The 20538-nt window shown below is 43.1% G+C and overlaps 2 protein-coding genes across 2 annotated transcripts; both read right to left on the bottom strand.

The window, feature by feature from the left end:
• Positions 1 to 1215: 1215 nt before the first annotated feature.
• LOC311507166 (transmembrane protein 238) lies at positions 1216 to 4506 on the bottom strand. The gene is made up of 2 exons (XM_084571421.1): positions 3875 to 4506; positions 1216 to 2661 (listed from the first exon to the last, which is right to left on the bottom strand). The coding sequence occupies exon 1, from the start codon at positions 4395 to 4397 to the stop codon at positions 3882 to 3884; it is 516 nt and encodes a 171-aa protein (XP_084427547.1). The 5' UTR covers positions 4398 to 4506; the 3' UTR covers positions 1216 to 2661; positions 3875 to 3881.
• Positions 4507 to 6364: 1858 nt separating this feature from the next.
• On the bottom strand, positions 6365 to 19559 carry gspt1l (G1 to S phase transition 1, like). The gene is made up of 14 exons (XM_084571525.1): positions 19117 to 19559; positions 16899 to 16943; positions 13640 to 13894; positions 12521 to 12554; positions 12331 to 12408; positions 11990 to 12170; positions 11031 to 11185; positions 10022 to 10162; positions 9822 to 9915; positions 9364 to 9444; positions 8754 to 8927; positions 7592 to 7681; positions 7300 to 7468; positions 6365 to 7207 (listed from the first exon to the last, which is right to left on the bottom strand). Exons 1-14 carry the CDS (start codon positions 19307 to 19309, stop codon positions 7155 to 7157), a joined length of 1743 nt encoding a protein of 580 aa, XP_084427651.1. The 5' UTR covers positions 19310 to 19559; the 3' UTR covers positions 6365 to 7154.
• Between the last annotated feature and the right edge of the window lie 979 nt (positions 19560 to 20538).

Genomic DNA, 20538 nt, shown 5'->3' with positions numbered 1-20538 from the left:
ACACATGCTGCCAGCTCCACCTGGTTTTCCACAGCGGCGTTCTGTTCAAAACCAACAGCAGCCAGCTCACATTCATTCATGACATTACATATTTATATTCTGTTTTCCCCAAATTGTGCAGAGAAGGATCTGTAAGTCCGACCTAATGAGTAATATCTTAACAGAAATCACAAGCGTTCTCTGTAGTAAGGTAAGGGTCACAGCATGAAACTGAATCAGTGAGCTGGCCTGGCAGCCTCATCCTCAACACATTTACCGCCGTTATCTCAGCAGAAGTTGCTTCTGCTATGTAACCTAAAGGGTGTGCCTGTTGCTAATTTTATTGTGTTGCTTTTGGATTTTATTTCCGGCATTAATAAATAATACTGCATATATTTGTATGGAGCTGTAGCACAGACTTTGTGACCAGCTTTGATTAAGGCTGAAGGGAAAGCAGACACATGTGGCCTCATTCCACAATCTAGCAAAGGGAGATTTTAGGTAATCGAGGCCTTGAGTTAGAGAGAGGTCGGGGTGGATGGACGGGTTGACAAAACACTGGGCTTTAACAAGGAGACAGCTGCCAACAGTCAGATTAGTTTCTCTTAAACAGGAACTAGGTTTTCAGTCATCCAGGGCTTGGTATTGGTCGAAGGTCATTGGAGGAAGTCCTCCAATTCCAGCTGAGTATTTAGTCGCTGACAGTTCCTCGTCATGTGGGTTTCAGATGGGCACCCGCCCCCACTTGTGTTCCCTAATAGAAACCTAAACTCCTCACCAGACATTTAGAACTAAATAAAGCAACTTGCATGAGTGGCGAAACACCGTCAGAAAACCCAACAAATCCATGTGCTTTTGTTTCAGCTTTGTTTTTTTTTTAAAAAAACCCATAACAAAACTAAATTCTATCCCGAGTTAAGATCATTTCCTCAACAACAGAGTTTTTATAAATGGGTAAGCTATTTGTAGTTCAACACTTTATCTGGGGCATATCTCCTGGCACTCCTGTGGGTTGTAAAAACAAACTATATGGCTGCAGATTGGAGAACATGACGGGTAGAGGATCATTTGATGTAGCGCAGAGCTGCCAAGTTTTGACCTTTCTTCCCTATTCCACGTCCAGGAAGAAAGATGCCTAAGAGGAACCACAACAATCTGCAATCTGAAGAGCTTGGAAAGCCACTTAGATATGTGGTTTACATGTCGGGTGACAATTCCTGCTATCGCTGGGAGGAAAATTTGAGAATAAAAGGATCCACCTCATTAATCATAATTCATCATAGCTTGAAACCTAGTAATATGGATTATCTAATAAAATAACTTAATTTAACAACCGTTCACTTAATTACATCATTGCTTTGTTATGGTGTGATGTGGCACTGACTGCTCCACAGCTTAGACAGTGACGCACTCCTCTTTGGTTAAAAAGCATTTAATCACAGGAAGTGTCATCAAAATTCAAGACCTCTTTTCGCGAGAGAGACCCGAGAACAAACTAGACATGTTTACCGTGCGCACGGTATCACAGCAAAACAGTACAATCACACAGAACAGACATCACATACATGTACACTCATTAAAACCAAAGTCACAAATATCAGACAAATCAGTTTTCAGTTCGATGAAAACAAAACTGTATTTTTGACTTTCTTACAGTAGACCAACTCCAAATATCTATTAGCATAGATCCTTCGTCGCCCTTTGTCAAATTCCAACTTCCTGTGTTGCTACTGTCGCTAGGTTGGACAAACAATTGCGATCTGGGGGTTCATTACCGTAGAAAAAACGTTGAAAAACCTGTAGACTTAATTAGCATTAAAACCCGGAGAAAATAACCATACATAAAAACTGAAAACTCGGGGAAAGACATGCGATGTTTGCAATGTGTGTTGACGTTAGCATGGTGGCTAATGTTAGCCGTCTCACCTCCAAGTTACCTCTAGACGTGTGTATGTGCCTTTAAAGACATTTAAATTTGTGGAAAAAATTGCGGGGGTGAATATAAAAAAAAATGTCTAATCAACCACCGACCCCCCTGCAGTACCTCCGCGGACCCCCTAGGGGTCGTGGACCCACTGTTGAAGACCTCTGCTCTAGACATTTAGACTCTAGAACAGGTTTTTCTTTGTGAATTGGACCCCCAACATTGCTATTGTTCGTCTAACCTAGCAAGAGTAACATAGTTAGTCGGGACTCGGCGAAAGGGTAGGAGCCCTCTGGTTGGTGGTCGGCAGAAAAATCCAACAAAGGTTTAAGTCTGGTGGTGGCTCAGATTTCAGGTGTAGATGTTCTGGTTAAATTTGGGCTGAGCTCAGCTTCTTGTACCTCAATGTAAACAAGTTCTCTGGTTGAGTCCAGTGATGCCGCTCGCAGTTCACGTAACTATCGTGCTCTTTGGTGCAGCTGCTCCTCACACAATGAAGTCTCTCAGTCTGATTATAAACCGAACATTTAACAATAAAATATCTGTTCTCTGATCTTCTTAAACTCAGCAGCTGGTAGCACTTGTGCAGATATCACAGTGAATTATTTCATTCAATGATTTCTCATAATCTCAAAAACATACACACACAAACAGTAAAAAATTAAAATACAGCATCAGTTGAAGTCAAGTGAAGACAGCTTAGGACTCTGTAGGTCAGGTTCTCCATAGTTCAGTGCTCCAAGGATCTAATTTAGTCTCTGTGGGAAAGGAAATAAATGAACAATCACAGCAGGCGGTGATCAGAAAGTCATTTCAGAGCGTTTTATCGGTCACTTCTCCATCCATCTGTGGTTTTCAGGGAAGTTACAGGTAAGCCCCGCTATTGTTGAAACTGAGGGCCTCGTGTTTCTGTAAGCAGTGGCAGGTGGTTAATGATTGCCCGTTGATAAGAGACTCTTTACTGCTGCAGCTACAGGCAGCTTTTCTTTGTTTTAGTTCCGCATTTAAACCAAATCAAACCAGAAAAAAAACAACAAGGTCGTACTCAGCACGGAGGACGTCCTTATTAAAGTTTAATCTGTCCCACAGATCTTACTTCATTTACAGTAAATTTACAGTAAATTTACAGTAAAGAGGCACATTCTCACATAGCTGGCCTCTACATATCAGGAAGACCCAGACATTGGCTGCTTTTTTTAATCCCTTCTTATAACTAATTTTTATTATTAGCTGTTAAATTACGTTTTTTATTGTGTTTTAATCTTGTACTTTTAATAGTACTCTCCTTTTCTGTCACACCTCAAGCAGATGGGTCGCCGCCATATGAGCTCATGGATTCAGCTCGTGGTTTCTTCCTGTTAAAAACGAGTCTTTGTATTGTTATTGAATAATAAAAAATAAAGTGAAATTGAACTAATCAAGCATTTTAACCTCTTCCTCTTCACGGTCTTTGTTTTGTGTGTTTGTATGTTTTATATGTTTTTAAACGCTCTGACTACTCCGTACAGCAAGACTTGTTGTTTTTAAATGTTAAATTGAAAATTTGAAATTAAACTGACAGTGATGTATAATTTAATAATCATTTGACGTTTTTCAAGTTTGATAAAACAAATAAAGGCAGATATTTTACATATTTTAAATGATAGGACTGAAGGTGGACTGAAGAGGCCTTCGAGGCCTTAATGAAAAATAGGAACTTCAAAATTCAAATGTAAGTGAACGTTACATTGGTCTATGTTAAAAATACAACACTCATTATGTTATTAGTATATTTTCTAAAAGTGTTCTTAGTTGGCTGGGCTGGAGACTTTGACCTTATAGCTGTGCAGGCCTCTATTATACCCAGGATGCACAATATTTTCTTTTGCAAGCTATAAGTATACAGTACATGGGTGAAAATATGACATTTACAAAGCTGTTAATTTAATATTTAATTGTAGATTCAGGATGAAGTCGTGCGAGAGGCCTCACCTGTTGCCTATGTCGGGGAACTCTCTGTGGTTGTGTGCGGCATCTCTATGCGATAGCCTGCCACCGAGGAGACAGCGCCGTGCGGGAAGTTTTCGTACGCGGGCATCGTATCCATGGCAACGTCCACCTGCGACCCCGCGGCCGACCCCTGCGCGCGGGGCGCGCGGCTGCCGGACGGTGCTCCGGTCCCGCGGAACGAGCGCCTGATGCTGCTGGAGACGCGGCTGGAGAACCGCCTCACCAAGCCGCCGATGCCGTTCGTGTCGCCCTCCTTCTTCTTCTTCAGCAACCCGACATCATCCTCCAGCTCCGCCGGGGGCACCTCGATGTTCCCGGAGTACCAGAACACCCACCAGATGAGGCTGAGGAAGATGACGATGGCGCCCGCGTAGACGAGCAGGTCGTAGAAGAACACGTTGGCGAACACCCCGATGAGCAGCACGGCCAGTCCCACGATGTCAAAGGCCACGGCGAGCCAGAAGCAGCACACGCAGCGACCCAGGCCCCGGTACGTGGGCTCCATTGTCCGTCAGGGGAGACGCGGAGGTCTCGACAATAACCGATTATTTCCCGGAGCCTTTGTGCGGCGGCATTGAGTTTCAGAGCGGTACGTGTGAGTCAGGTGAGGCGCTCCGTCCCGCTCAGGTCGACCTGCGGAGTCTCACCTCAAAGAGGAGGGGCGTGGCCGTAACTGGAGGAGGGGCTGAAAGGACTTACCTGGGCAGGTAAGTTAATATACCATCTTTTGTTTATCTTTTTTTCAGTTTTCAAGTAATAAAAACTACCAGCGTCATGATAAAGAGCCCCGACTGTTTACGTCCAACCAACAAAACTCTAACATACATTGAATGAACCTACATTGCTGTTTAAAAGTAGCGCCTTTCGCGAGTTTCTGCCTAAAAATGTTTTTAAACATAAACAGGTTTCTATACAAGTCCCGAAGGCACCCAATTAATAAAACAAAGCAGAAATATCACACTTGTGTATTTGTTTACTCAGGAAAATGAGCCAATATTACATATCCGTGAGGTGCAAAGGTAGGTACAGCTCTTGGATTACAAGTTGACCTAAAGGCCAAATTCAGAAGTGTTTCCAGTTCATGCAAATAGACTCTGGTGTTGCTCCGTTTTGATTAAAACAAATCAGATGGATGTTCGGGAAGTGTATATGTGATGACACGGACAAAGGAGCTTCCCGAGGAGCTTGTTGTTGCACATCAGGCTGGAAAAAGGTTATAAAACCATCTCTAAAGAGTTTGGAATCCACAAATCCACAGTCAGACAAGACTGTGATCAAATGGAGGAGATTCAAGACTCAGGAAAGAGCTAAGTGAAAGTAATAAGACCGTAAAGTAGGACGATGATCCTGCAGTCAAAAAGGCTATTTTTGAGTAAAAAATAAATAAATATAGATTCAGAAAATTTACACATTGTGCAGAAAAAGCATCCCCCATAACTTCTGTTGTGTTTTCTGACCTCAGTCAGAGTGCAAGCAGCATTTTAAGACGCTTAAACAGCGTGAGAGCCTTTAAATAATCTGCACTGGGAGGTGCAGTGAGCCGTGGCGACCACTAGGGGTCAGTATTGAGTAACACTTCAGTTTTTAGATCGGCAGTTCAGGTTTAGGTGTGCTCATTTGGATGGTATAAATGCAGAGAACAGTTTTTGTTCTTGTCATGCCTCAAGATTTTGACATAACGCTTGAGTTCTTTCTTAAATTAGGTATACATGGCACTTGCGTCATGGCATACAAGTTTACAAAACCCACTACAAGCCGTTTTTCTTGAATCTGCTTCAATAAGAGTCCACATTGTGTAAACGGGTCAGGGTTCACCGTGCTCTCCAAGCAACATCTGACGAAACTACAGCTAACTTGACGTGTTGGAGTCAAGATAAGTGGGCAACAAGTACATGTAACCTTCAGAGGATGGTTCAGTGTCACACGTCTCCATTTACAATCACGTTTAGCAATAAACTTCCCATGTTTCTTCACTTACCATCCGAGCTTTGCATTTTTGATTCTATAAACTGGGACACTTTAACAGATCAGAGTATCGCTATGTTGTTGAGGACACCGACTGCTCCGAATGCCGATCTCCATCCAACTCGACATCTGTTAAAAAAAAGCAGCGGAAACGGGAAGCTCTGGAAAATTCACCCGTCAGAGATGAGACCTGTAGGAGTTGGACCAAGAAGAGCCAAACTACCAAGTGTCTGCTTCATCCAGAGCAACAAAAACAAGATGTGCCACAAGAAATTAGCTCTAGTTCATAATATCTGACCATGCTCCATGTTCCAGTGGTTAAATAGAGTATATTTTTATTAAACATGGAATAGAAAACCATTTATTTTGGAGCCTTTTTCTATTTAAGGGCTCCAGTAAAGTGTGTATATGCTTAGTCCATCTTATAACAGATAAGGCTGATGTACTCAATGAGTTTGTAAAAAGTGAGATGTGTAACTGTGCTTAAAAAAAAAACTTATACATTTAATTTTTTTAAAATATTTTAATAACGAGCCTGGACCGATATTTAAAACTCAAACCCGGATTCAAAAGGCGACCCACCAGCAGATGCCGAGCAAATAATCAACTCCTTAAACCTACGAGGCCAGAGGCTGAAACGTGCTCCGACAATGAACACACTTGTGTTTTCCCCAATTTATTATTTTATTGTCATAGTTGTTTGCTTTAATAACATTTGAACACGCTCAAGCACGCCGCCAGAACGCCACATGAGAAACCAAAAACTGGGTAAAAGCAAAGGGAAACATGTACACCCAAGATAAACATTTGGTTTCAACCGGTTAAGTTCTTTCAAATAATTTCTTTTGCGAGTAACTTCTGTAAATCATTTTTTTTTTTTCTTATACTCCAAGCAAAAAAATCCTGGTCCACATCTGTTTACAGATATAACTTCTGCCATTTGTCATTGATGAAAACAAAAAATAATAAAAAAATTAACAAAGAAAAAAAAATAATAAATCATTTAATGATGAGTAGACCAGAGTGGGGAGGTGGGGGGGGAGATGGAGGGAGGGCTAACCCAGAATGGCATAGCTGAGCTCTCAATATGAGAAAGCTGACTCGTGTGGACATCATCTTGGTTTGTCATTTGCTTAAAAACAGGTTTCTTTTTCATGAGTTTTTTTTTTCTCGGAGCTGATCTTCAGCACGCAAAAGGGGGGCGTGACAGGGAGGTGCCGTCGCCTCTGATAAACAGTGCGAGCGGGTTGTGATCAAGCTCCGCTCGGTCCTTCTCACCAGGACTCTCAAGTCCTCTTCAGTCCCGCTCAGCAACCAGCTTCAGCACCTTACCGATGGCGATGGTCTTTCCTAAAGCGCAAACACAAAAATCATCAGATAAACTAGTAACTTCACCAAAACCTGCCTCTCGGATCCCCCTGCAGACTCTGTGGGCTTCCTACCTTCGTCCCGTAAGGTAAACCGTCCCATCTGAGGAAAATCTTTAAAGGTCTCGAGGCAAATGGTTCCCGCTGTGCGCAGACGGGCGATGCACACCTGGTCCTGTTTGACGAATCGTGGTCGTGTCTTACTCTTCTCTCCTGTCTTCTTGTCTACCAGACAGATTAAGGCCTGCAGGAGAGCAACAATGCATCGTTCAAATGTTGGTCCCATTCTTTAATAAATCACGTTCCAGAGAAGATTCAGAGTCTTTTTGTGGAGGTCTCATTTTAAAAACTTGGCGCTCAGTCTTACCGTAATTTGCACTTCTTCAATGCAGGTGTGAATGTGAAGGACTGCATTGTAACCTGGACAGATGATGGATTTGTGTTCGATGATGACAATCTGTTGAGACAAGAGTTGACAGTGAGTTTTAATGACGCTACTGCCTAAACTATAAGACTATGGTGCTGGACTCCCCAGTCCTTCAACCAACACATGGTTCAACAGGAGGCTTCCAAACAATCATCACTGCCACCATGTGTAGGTTGGAATACACTGAACCCATGGTGAACCCAACGGTTTCTCATTAATTGCCTACTCTATGGCAGGAGGAAATACTTTTAAACTTTTATACTACTTAACTGTTTTTTTTTTTATTTATTTATTTTTTTTATACAACCTGGACCTTATTTCTTGCAAAAATACGTTTGTTTACTCACCCATATGACTTTTGTGTCATTTGTAGTCAATCGGGAGATATTTAGATCTGCGTATATACATATAGTGGGAGTGAATGGGGCACCGAAACGCAGCCTCTAAATAACGCATTATCTGCTGCGAAACTCGTTCATTTCGCCAATATTTTGTTATCGTACACTAGTGCTACTCCCCGCTGAGCCCGGAGTTACCCGCTATCATCATCTGGGGTCTGTAGATTCACCTAAAGAGGCTGCGTTTCGGTGCCCCAGTCACTCCCACTATATGGATATACGCAGATCTAAATATCTCCCAATGGACTACAAATGACACCAAAGTTATATGGATGAGTAAACGATCGTATTGTATGCCAGAAATAAGGTCCAGGTTGTAAAAAAAACAAACAAACAAAAAAAAAAAAACAGTAGCTCCCCTTTACAGCAAGATTTGTACTGCAAACTTTTCTGCATAGTACAGCTGTGAGCCCGTAATGTGACCTCCGCCCTACTCCCCCACAACTAAAAACTGTTTTTCATTGAATGTTTTGAGCTTCACTGTGCAGAGTGACACACACTGATTCATGTGCTTTACACCCATAAGCATCACTCGATGACACATCCTGCCTAGGGCCAATCGTCAGACTGAACTTGTGCTTTAACTCATCGCAGTACAGTGCTGGACCACTGAAACTATGTTGCCTACAAGACCAGAGCTGAATCTAACACCCGTTTTCATGATCACCATATTTGACTATTACTCTCTGGTTTTCTGGACTGACCTGGGCGTCGAAGGTGCGCCCCGAGTGACAGAGGTTCTCAGCGTTACAGAGGATAAAGCCGGGAAGAATCTCCTCCTCTTCAATGCCCTTCAGTCGCAGCTTGAGGTTTTCCCCCGGCGCAGCGTCGTCCGTCTCCACGTCATCTGACAGGAGACTCAGCACCTCCACCGTGTGCTGCATGACAAGAGACAGCGGGGGCGGAAACATTGGTTGAGACAACATGAAATTTTTTTTTTCCTTTTCTTTTCAAATCCTGGAAAGACACAAGATTGAATCAGTTTCTCAGATTGAATCAGTTAATTCTCATTGACGTCCGTGTGGAGACTCCATAAGGGGAAATTATTATTGGTTTGTGCTGTTTAAAAGCAAACCAGAGTTTTTCTAGTGAAATGACAGGAACTTAGTTCAATATACAACAGTTGTTATTCAATTTATATTGCTGTATTTTTTCATTTATGCATCTTTGTCTGGTTGAGTGCAGCCTAATGCATCTGTGCACACACTACCAGGAGCCACTGACAAGTATGTAGTTATGACTTTATCTGTAAATTATATATTTTTTGGGGCACTTTCTTGGTTCCAGCCTGGAGAGGTTTCTGGGATATCTTACCCTGTTTGGCATCATGACGAGCTGCTGTGCTTTACTGATGGAGCCCGACTCCAGCTTGCCCAGAATCACGGTGCCCATGTCCTGATGAAACAGATCGAACAGCATTTCAGGGCAGAAGAGAGAGGAACTGTGTCTGAATTCACCTACAGCTCAACCACTGAAGGAACTTTATGTCTGAATTTGACAAAATATGACTAAAACCAAAATAAACTCGGCTGCAAGAATGCAAAGTAAGTGTGTCGAACTCATGACGTACAAATGTTATGTTCCTTCAACTCTGAACACACTCCTGTGCCAAACCAGGAAGTGTCGCAAATGGACTTAGGATAATATTTAACAAAGAGGGTGATAAATATGCAAATGTAATCGCTCGGCCTGTTAATTGAAAACAGAAATATACTGTATGTTTGTGTGCCTGCCTGTGGGAATTAAGCAGGGCCGAGAGAACAGATTCTTACCTTGTATTTGTCTACAATCGGCAATCTGACAGGGCCATCGGTTGATCTGTTGAAATGTGGCAAGCTGTCCAGGTGTGGAATGAATGGTAGACCTCTGCAGCAAGATCAAAATACGGAAAGGAATTAGACGAGGGCGATAAACGAGCCAGCACAGTGACGGCAGTAGAGAGCCGCTGAGAAGACGACGCGTTTACACTTACGTGTACCAGGAGCACATGTCGGTGGGCTCCTTCAGGTTGGCCCCCGTCAGCCCGGAGCACGGCATGAAGTGGATGTCTTTCTTCGGGTTGAAGCCCACCTTCTTCAAAAATGGCACTAGTTTCTCTTTACACTCTTCATACCTGAGGGTTCACAGAACAGGGAGGCTGTTAGCATCGAGGAAGGACACATATTTTAAGGCTTCCACTGAGATATAGGTGACGATTGGTCAAAAATGAGATAATTAACGTCAAACCAGTGCTCTTTTAACTTGTATTATTTCCTCTTAACATAATGAACAGTAAGTTATGGTTATCTTTTGTCTTTTTCATACTTCTTCCCCTGATTTTGACAAGACTAAGCTTGTTCCGGGCCTGTGCTCGCTGATGCCGTGATAAACATATTGGCTGCCAATTATAGAAGCCAAAACAAAGAGCGGGGCAACCGTTAGCATACTTGTCTTTTCCCCATGTTTATCCAGACGTGGGAATGACAAAAATCTAACTTTGCAGAGGTCTTGTAGTCGGAGATGATGGCTGTTTGTCAATGAACACAGCCGGACTTGTGGATACAAGTTAGACTGGAGACCTGCGTGTGTGTGTGTGTGTGTGCGCAGTCCCCCACAATTAACGTGTACATAGTCGAACAAGCTGTGCTCTCGTCTGTGTGGGAGTTATTGTACAGGAAGCACAAAGGAAGGCTGCAGTAGACGATGAAAGCCAGAGATGGTGAACAAGACTTCTACAGTTTGTGCTGTACATTATGTGCGCTGCTCAAGTTATGCATCAGTCCTGCTAGATAAAGTGGGAACCTGCTCATTTAGTACCAAAAAAAAAAAACAAGCAGTAAAATCCTGACATGGACAGGAATTACAATATCCTAGAATTTTGGAAGAAGATGGAGGATTGGCATTAACCTTAACTACAAGTCTTAACTGGGAAAGAAGACTGAGATGATCTGTTTAATGTTTTTGTGTACCGATATTTTAAGATAATCTTCCAGGTAACCCACCTCTCCAGGCTCCAGTTGACGGTAGGGTCGTCCATTTTGTTCACCAGAACAATGAGGTGCTTGACGCCGGCGGTTTTGGCCAACATGGCATGCTCCCGCGTCTGTCCACCCTTCTCAAAGCCAGTTTCGAACTCTCCTTTCCTGGCAGATATCACCTGGGGGACAACGCATTCATTCATTTATGAGGTAGTCCACAAGCACTACTAAACCAACTACAACAGACCAAAAACAAAAAGGTTAGCCTTTACCCTTTTTGACCACAGGAGCGTTTCCAGGGACTCTATTTATACTTTATCGGACTATCTTTAAACTCTGGTGGGTGTCCAGTATTTTTCATGATTTTGTTGTTGGCAGCATCAACATTAGGACTCAAGGGGCATCTCTTTTTCTGTAGTTTATGCTTGAACATCATTTAGGAACACGGCAGAATGCAAATATGAGACCAGGACTACGCCATCTAGAGCAGGCTTCATCCCAATTCCCCTTTTACTGGGCAAGTAATCAGTTGCACCAGCTATGAATCCTAAAAACTGATCAAGATAGATTAGTTTAAGCTATTTTGATTTATAATTTATAATTGTTGGGGTTTTTAACTGGAGTTATTTAGTCGAGTGTCCTTGGTTTCTCCTTCCAAAATGTGGCAGGAACGTGTTGGAAGCTGAATTTTCCCTATGTACTGGTTTGATTTATATATAAAAGGCTCCAGGCTGTTATCAGGATTAATTGTGACGGTGTTTAATGTGGAGCAAAGTGCAAAACTTACATCATTAAAAACAAACAGGAGACACAGCCCTGGGCTAAATTATAAAGCATAATAACAGCTTAACAACAGTCTGTTTATCCTCTGGAAGGCGTCTCCACCATGATTATTATTATTATTATTATGACACAAACACTATGGCCCGACTAGGGACGTCCTGAGCTGAGGTTTTGTTTCACTCATTGTCTCCTCGACTCACCAGAACGGCCAGGTCTGCTTGCGACGCTCCTCCGATCATGTTGGGCACAAAGCTTTTGTGGCCCGGAGCATCTAAGATGGTAAAGTGCTTTTTGTCTGTCTCAAAGTATGCCCGGCCAACCTCTACAGTCTTGCCTTTGTCTCGCTCCTCTTGGTTGGTGTCCAAAGCCCAAGACAGATACCTGAGGGCAAAGATTCGATACGTTACTGAAATGGGCACCGACATGCCCGTGATATCTACACTATGACCTAAATGAACAAAACCGCACTCGTGCTCATGTTAACAGATTAAAACCACGGCGGTTTAGTCACATTTACAGTCACGGCGGTGCGCCCACTCACCAGGTTTCTCGGTTCTTTTCCTTGGCTTCTCTCTCATACTTCTCTAAGGTCCTCTTGTCTACCATGCCCGTCAGGTACCTGTTGGAGTGGGAGGAGACAACAGAGCGATGGCACATGTTAAATATCACTGTAGTCATAGGAAGAAAAGGAAAAAAGCGGAAAAACTAAAGAAAAAAGGACAGGTACTCACATGATTTGTCCGCCAATGGTGGACTTTCCAGCATCTGGAAAAGCAGCAACAGGAGCATGTTTAGATTAAACAGAAACAATATCAAGATCGATTCATCCTGGAGTAGGAAAAGCAGAAAATACGCTCCTCATAAAACTGACATTTCTCCCCTTTAACACTCTAATTAAGAGAGAAGTACAGTGCAGCCTGCTTTGTTGTGCAAGAGCAGAGGCCGTGTTAACACGTTACAAGTCTGTGTTGAGTAATAACAGAACGCAGCGTTACCGAGTGCACTTCAGACCTGCTGGAGGTACAGTGACACGGCGTGAAGGTTAAGTGTAATCTGTCGGCTCTGTTGTCATGTGCGGACTGAACTGAAGGTCATTTTATTCATTCGCTGCGTATGGCACAAACTTGACGTCTATATTTACATTGATTGAACATTTTATGTGGATCAGCTGATTTTTAAGCACTTTAAAAAGCACTTGAAATAAAACCAAAAAAAGATCCAGTGCACACTGACTTTGTAAACGTAACTTACGACATACCGTGTGTAGAAATTTACGGATTTAATGTTTGAATCTAAAGACCAACTACGGGTCGGCTAAGGCTCTGTGTGGCAGTAACCTTCACCCCAGGACAACTTTCTCCTAGGGAGACTGATAGAGCATTTTGATCTTGAGTTGGTGACAGACGCCGTGTGCGCACACTGGACAGCTGAGTAAACAAACAACAAGAGAAGTGGAACACAAACAAGGTCTGACTTGAAAACCAGTGTGTTGTTGTACCTCTACCGCTGGCTAAGACTTCTATGTGTGTGTGTGCACGGACAAAAGATCCTTCTCTAATGAAAATAAAAATGTAGCGCAATGATCTGCAAGTTCTTTTAAACTCTACAAACTTCTATTTCTAGTACTTTGAGTAAGATTTAATCAAAACTAGAGAGATTTCACAAAATGACACTAGTGGTTTTTAAAAACATCTTCCGTAGAAACCATTGTTGCAGGAGCAAGTGTTGCAAGACAGACTAACGCTACGCGATTTCTTAACTTGACAGAACGTGTCCACCCTGGCTTTGAAGCTACACATCGTTTTATCTCGTGTACCCTGCGCTGCCTGCACACAGGTGTTTGCACTGACCTACGTGCCCGATGAACACAACGTTGATGTGCTCCTTCTTGGGGGCGTCTGGCTGCGTGGGTACGACCTTGGGCGCCGTGATTTCCTCCTCCTCCTCCATCGTCGGCGTCTCCGGAGCGGCCTCCTCGGTCGTCGTCGTCGCCGCCACCGCTGGCCCCCGGTCGCCGCCTCCTGGCTCCTCCTCGCTTGGTTCTGCGTCTTTCTGGTCCCATGGCTCCTCTGTGGTCATCTCTGTGTCGCCGTTCTCCACGGGGGCTGCACAAAACAGAACGCGGATGAGTATGGATAGTCGACTGAGTTTTTCTGAGCCTGACTTTTACTTCAGTGTGAACTCCAGCAGCTCTTCAGCCAATCAAAGACGTGTTTATGACTTGTGTTTGGCTCAGACGCCTGACACGATGTAAACCGTCACACAGCCGCCACAGACTTTAACGCTGGCACAGAGATGTAAACATCAATGAGAGGAAAGACACCACAGTGCACTGCTGCAACAGTCAGCTGTGTTAGTCATGTACCTGTGCAGACACAACACCAGGAAACAGAGCTCTACGTACACTTCACTGGATAATTCAATACAGTTTAGCAGCAAACACAAACGACATCCTCCAAGACGATCAAACAGCTGAATAAACTGAACATTATAACAATCAGAGGGGGGATTTAGTGCAGGACTCTTATAATAGAAGGCATTTGTTTTCACTTTACACATGTGTACCCAATGAACTGGCAAGTGTATGATATTTTTCTTTATATATACAGTTTAAACTAATACAAACATGTTTTGAAAAGTTGGAAAAATTAGTTAATGTGGGGGGAAATCACAATGTAGTGACTTACAAACCATTTAAATCTTAAATTTAACTGAAAATAGAGCCATCAACAGCAACGCCTGTTAAGAAAGCACCAAATGTTTTTACCTGGTGACAGGCAGGACAGTTTTGAATAGGGATGGGCCGAAAATCTTTCAACAATATAGTGATACTGTCATTATAACTTAGGGAATTCAACATAAATACACAAGGAGCCAAAAACCTACAAAAGGACCTTTTCAGAAAATCATTCTCAGTCAAAACGGTGTGTTGCTCTGGTTTCACAAATGCAAGTTATCAACTCTGTTGCAAGGAAGAAAACAACTCATGGACGCCCCACTGTGCACATAGTCCAATAGTATTATGGGTTCAAAACTAGGGATGCACCAAAAAGTTTCGGCCAAAAAAAAAAAAGAAAATGCGTTTTCGGACCATTTTCGGCCGAAAATTACTGCGGTTGTTGTTTCGGTGATAAAATTCCAAAAAATTTTGGCCAAAAAAAACAAAAAATGCACCACTGACTATGGGCCATTTTAGACCGAAAACTGATCGCGGAAACAACAAGGCCGAAACAGGATGTTGTGATGATGCAAGCAACAACCGCAGCAATTTTTCAAAAATTTTCGGCCGGAAAAAAAAAAAAAATTTTGTTGCATCCCTAGTTTTGAACCCATAATACTATTGAACTATGTGCATAATGTGGCCTGGCATTATTAATTCTTGTTGAAATAAGACTAACGGACCCATGCACAGACAGTGGGGCGTCCATGATTTGTTTTCTTCTTTGCAATAGAGCTGATAACTTGCATTTGTGAAACCAGAGCAACACACCCTTCTGACTGAGAATGATTTCCTGAAAAGGTCCTTTGTAGGTTTTTGGCTCCTTGTGTATTTATGCTGAAGTTATAATGACAGTATCACCATATTGTTGAAAGATTTACCCACACGGGCTGACACAGAGTAGTGAAGCCATCCCTGTATTTAATCTTGAAAGATTCTGCCTCTATAGGACGATCTTTTTTTCTGCCCCTGTGTCAACTTATTTGAAACATGTTGTATCACATTCTGAACGAGCATACGTTTTTGCCCCAAAAGCACTACAACGAACACAGGGGGCTCAGCGAACACGTTCTTGATTTGAGTTCACCTGACATCAATCTAGGCTTCACTAAGAAACCCGTCACATTATACCCCGAGTGAAAATTCCAAGCACAGATTTTGGGAAACCTGAACGATGTGTGCACAGTCGACAAGATTTACGACTCGAACAACAAACTGCATTTCTGCGCCTCCGCTCGTTCCAACAATGTGACACTGTTTTCCACAAAACACATGTAAAACAAACGCTGCAAACATTTAAAGCGCTGGTAGAATCCGATGCCATAATAACAGAGCAGCTACACGCACCGTTGGTTTTCATGGCCAGTTTTGATAGGTTACCAATTTTGTAGCATGCGAGCATTATTTCTGTCTGACCGAGGAACCATTATATATAGAAACCACATGCTTATATTGTGTGCACGCCGGCCAGTTTATTAGGTACACTGGAGGAAACAAATACATGGGAAAGGTGGTCGTTTTGGAGGACGTACTTCGTGGTGCTTTTAAAAACTAAAAAGTTCTTGCCAAATGACTAAAACTGGGTTGTCAAAATAAAAGAAACACGTCGGTACAACACAATACTATACTAACAGTACTACAAAAACACAGACTCCAAAATGAAAACACAGTAGAATCAACAGCTCCCTCTGCTAGTTTAAACAAAAGCCGAAGACCAGAACTTCATGAAGCTAAGAGTTAGTGCAGGACTGTTATGTTATAAATCATTAGTTCTCACTTGTGTACCTAATGAATTGGCAAGTGAGTGTAAAGTGCCAGCGTACACAGCTAAAGTTGTAGTCACGGCTCGTAATAAATACATTTTTTTCCCACAGATTACGGCCTCACTGGTGTTAAATGGTGAGTTCGCTGTTTTAAAGATGTTCCTGTACATTGTGTGGCGTTATCTCCCACTGAGGTGAAGCCATGTGTGTCTAAAGTGATAATGAAACGGTAAAGTCCCAGTGAACGCGACAGAGCCGAGAGGGGCTGACACAAAACTAGCAGACAACCAGATGCTAATCTACACTGAAACTCAAGTGTTCAGTTAGTTTGTGGTCAAAGACCGAACTGTTTTTAACTTGCAAAAGAGGCACTCTGTAGCAGATGTAGGCAGATGTACAGAGCCACTACGGCGAGAAGGCCACAGAAAGGGGGGGAAAAGGGGGCTCTGAGCCAAACTGAACTTTTTGTAACTGGGTCTCGGTGATTCATGATGTCAGAAGGGGGGGGCTTTGTTGACGGTGCGGGTTCAGCGTGAGTCCGCACACGTCGGGACAACGAGACGAGGCAGCAGCGGCACATATGGCGCAGAGAGGGAACCCCTGCTCAAACGCAGACTTTATACGTACCGGTGTTTTCTGACACCTCCATGGTGGATATTTTTTCAACAGCAACTGCAAAAAGAAACAACAGTCACGTTAATGTTTAGAAATTCCTCGGCGACGTTTCTTTAACTGAATTAGACCGACAGCTCGTAAACAGGTCGACTCCATCCAGACTGAAGGTGGCTATGAGATGGGAAGTTTATTTTTTGCGTCCCATAAGCAGCTTTAGACAATGCAGGGACATTCTTTAGGGACAAAGTCAAGTCCAAGTTTATTTCTAAAGCGCGTTTTAAAAATGTCAGTTGAACCAAACCGCTGTACAAGCAAGACAAATATAAATATACATAAATAAATATATATTCTCTTCCTTAGGCACCAGGAACCAAATTAAGTTCCTGGGAAATTATTTTACCTCCAAAAAAGTTGCCCGATTGTGGGGGTATTATTCCTTAAAAGTACAAGAGCTTTGGTGTATGTGTTGTTTAACGTTTCTTGGTCTGTATTTAATTTTATTTCACAGCCAAAAAAATAAATGAATAAATAAAACTAACGTTACTTTCAAGTCTACCACTTGAGCCATTTTGAACTCCATTTGCTACTACTACTACTACTTGTCTCACTTCGAGTGTTGTACTCCTACAACTGGCCTACACCAGTGTTTGTATTTACACCTTAAAGACAGAAGACATTAGAGTAGATTGTGTGTAGGAGGCAGAAGGACGGAGAGCTGGGAACAAGTGGTTAGAGAATGCCTTGACCAAGCACCTAACCCCCAAAACTCTTCCCGCCCGCTGCACAAGTGGGAGCCCACCGCTCCGAGGTGTACACACAAACGTACGGGTCGAACGCAGAGAAATACTTCCCCTACGAGGGGATCGATAAAGGAAAAAAAATCATAACGATTTCTTAGAATTTTCTGTGCCAGTTGTCCGCCCGCTAAGACACAAAACAACAACAGAAAACGTTGTGGTCTGAGTCACAGCCGTGTGTGTGGTGGCATAGTCTAGCTACGGCTACGACACAAGTTTCCGGAGCTACATTGTAGAAGCGGCGCGCACACAACCACGAATCTGGCTTTACTGTAGCGGCTCACTGATTCTTTATGTGGCGTTGTCGTTGGTGTATCGCCTCAAGCATTACCGCCACCTACTGGACTGGAGCAGGATGTTGTAAAGAAAAACTTAAATAAGCTTTTTTTTAATGTACATGTCAACAAAAATGATTGGGCTAATCCTTGTGCGTTCGTGGTTCAAGGTGGAAACAGTCAAGCAATAGTCTTAAGCAACTTTTTAGATCCCGTGACTAAAAGTTCTGCTTACTAGTTCACTTTACGCCTTCAGAGTCCACCATATGTCAAGGCCAGTGGACAACATGAGAGCTTACTGAGCTCTTTATGTCAGTCACGTTCATACTTTGGTTCACGTGCTTCCACTTGCACGTACAGAGGTAACTGTGGGAGATTTTGCTGCTGCTGCTGCCGTGCTAGATATGAGCAGCACCGTGTCTGCTAAAATAACTTTAGTCCAACGGATATAGGACGTGCTAAAAGATAATTATAGATCGCTACACCTGAATTCTGCATCACCCAGGTGTCTGGTCCGACTTCACGCGCGCATCAGTGACACATTTTTGCTCCTTTCTTGACCAGAAGAGTGCGTCAGAACATCCACGTCACACCAGGCACTCACGTCCCCCCCCCACACACTAATTTCTTCCCAGTGACGAGTTTAGCTTTAATTGTCGGGCCAAATTGAGGCGTTACACAACCCTCCAAAAAAAACACGAGTGAGTTCCGGCACTCCTGCTCGGTTTACGGTTAAGAATAAGCGAGCAGTCGGTGAAAACGCGTCAGCCAACCACGGAGGAACACAGGCGCCCAATTGTGAAACCACACCAGCTAACGAACATGCTAGCTAGCCGCCGCAGCTTGCTTGAAGCAAGCTAATGCCGGTTGAAGACTTTTTAGACAGTTGTGACAGTGTTCAATGTCTACAAGAACAAACAAATACTCAATGTCTGGACAGATTTAGAAATATATATACCTGCTAGTCGAGGATATGTAGTGTGAAGTGTATCGTAAAATTACTAAAAAAACAAACAAACAGCAGCTTGCTAGGTTGTCGCGCTCCCAGAAACGCGTGTTTGCACAGAGCTAGCAGCTAGCAGCTACCCAGCCCAGGCTACCGTTAGCCGCTAGCTAACCGCTAGCTAGCCTAGCGCCCCAACGTGACTCCGAACTCACCATCTGAATCGTTATTTCTCGACTGTGCTTTCACGGTGAAATTGGGAACGAATTCGGCGGCGTTTACATTGGGCACAAACGGCTTAGCGTTCACGTTTAGGTTCGTGAACGCCGGTTCAAGTTGTCCGTCGATCGTGGCCTCCACATCGTCCTCTTGTTCCCAGGAATCAGGGGCAGTGTCTCTCGGGTCCATCGTGGGTCTTGGATTTTCACTACCGTGAGGTTGGAGCTGCGCAGTTCTTGGTCCACGTTAAGTGTCCGCCAAAACCCCGACGTTAAGGTCACCCCTTGGAGTGGTCGAGAGCGTCCCAACTCGAAGTGAAATGTGTTATCTCCGACTCAGGTGAAATACGGCAGCCGGTTTCTGTCGGTCCAGACGCCAGAGAGGATATTCGACTCAGCACTCCCAGAGACAGTCCGCGTGAGCTAATGCGTCCACTCGCTCGACGTACTACCGCGCTGCGACCTCTGGGATATGAAGTTCCATTCGAAAGCGGAAGGCGTTCGCTTTTAAAAAAACTGTCAGGGCGAGGAAACTACATCCCCCAACAGTCAACAACTGACGGTTTATGTCGGCAGTTTATGTTTTTTTCAAAAACCGCAGATTCGCTTCAAGTTTTGTTGTAGTGGATATTCATATTTCATGATGAATTTTATCTGCTCATTAATAAAAGAGTTTAGTTTCTGGTATAATTTATATTGGTTGATTTTTAAAAAAAACGCTCACTGTGACTGAGTCGCCCATAGAGTTATGTGCAAAAGTTTCAGCCCCTCGTGGGAAAATTACATAATCAGTTGATTTTTGAGGTGAAAACTGAACACAACTCCTAAAGCAAACAGGCATGAAAATAAACATTTCTTCATATTATGATGCACTTTTATTTCATAAAATTAAGAGGAAAAAAAAGGTTTGGTAACTGTTCAGCACGTAGCCTCGCAACTTCACTGAGGCTTTAATTGACCAGGTTAGGTCAAGAATCAACAGTGATGATCTAGAGCTGATGATTTCTCTTTAATTTATGGTGGAACACTTTGCGATCAATAGTCTGCAACTGACTGAGGCTCAGGAGAAATCTACAGAGAAGAAACACAAATTAAAACTCTCTTATGACTGCAGAGGAGCTGTATGGTTTCAAGTTAAAGGTGTCTAAATTGTTATAGGCTCACAAAAAATGAAGTATAGACATGAAAAAAGCATATACAGATGAACTGCCCAAATTCACCAATGAACACAGCAATTCAGATTTTGATTAATACTTGCCCTCGGATCGCGTGCACCAATATTTTATCCGCCAAGTTTTGAAGAACATGTTTGTGGCATTTGTCGTGTTCCCATGGGTTGGGCTCAGAATTCTTTGGCACACCCATTCCTAGACGCGACCTTAAGACATATACCAAGATTTATAATGATTGGATACACGG

Source organism: Chelon labrosus, assembly GCF_963514085.1.
Source record: "Chelon labrosus genome assembly, chromosome: 21".
NCBI classification, from domain to species: Eukaryota; Metazoa; Chordata; class Actinopteri; order Mugiliformes; family Mugilidae; genus Chelon; species Chelon labrosus.
The sequence above is the reverse complement of the archived record's forward strand: the minus strand, read 5'-3'. Positions and strand labels throughout refer to the sequence as shown.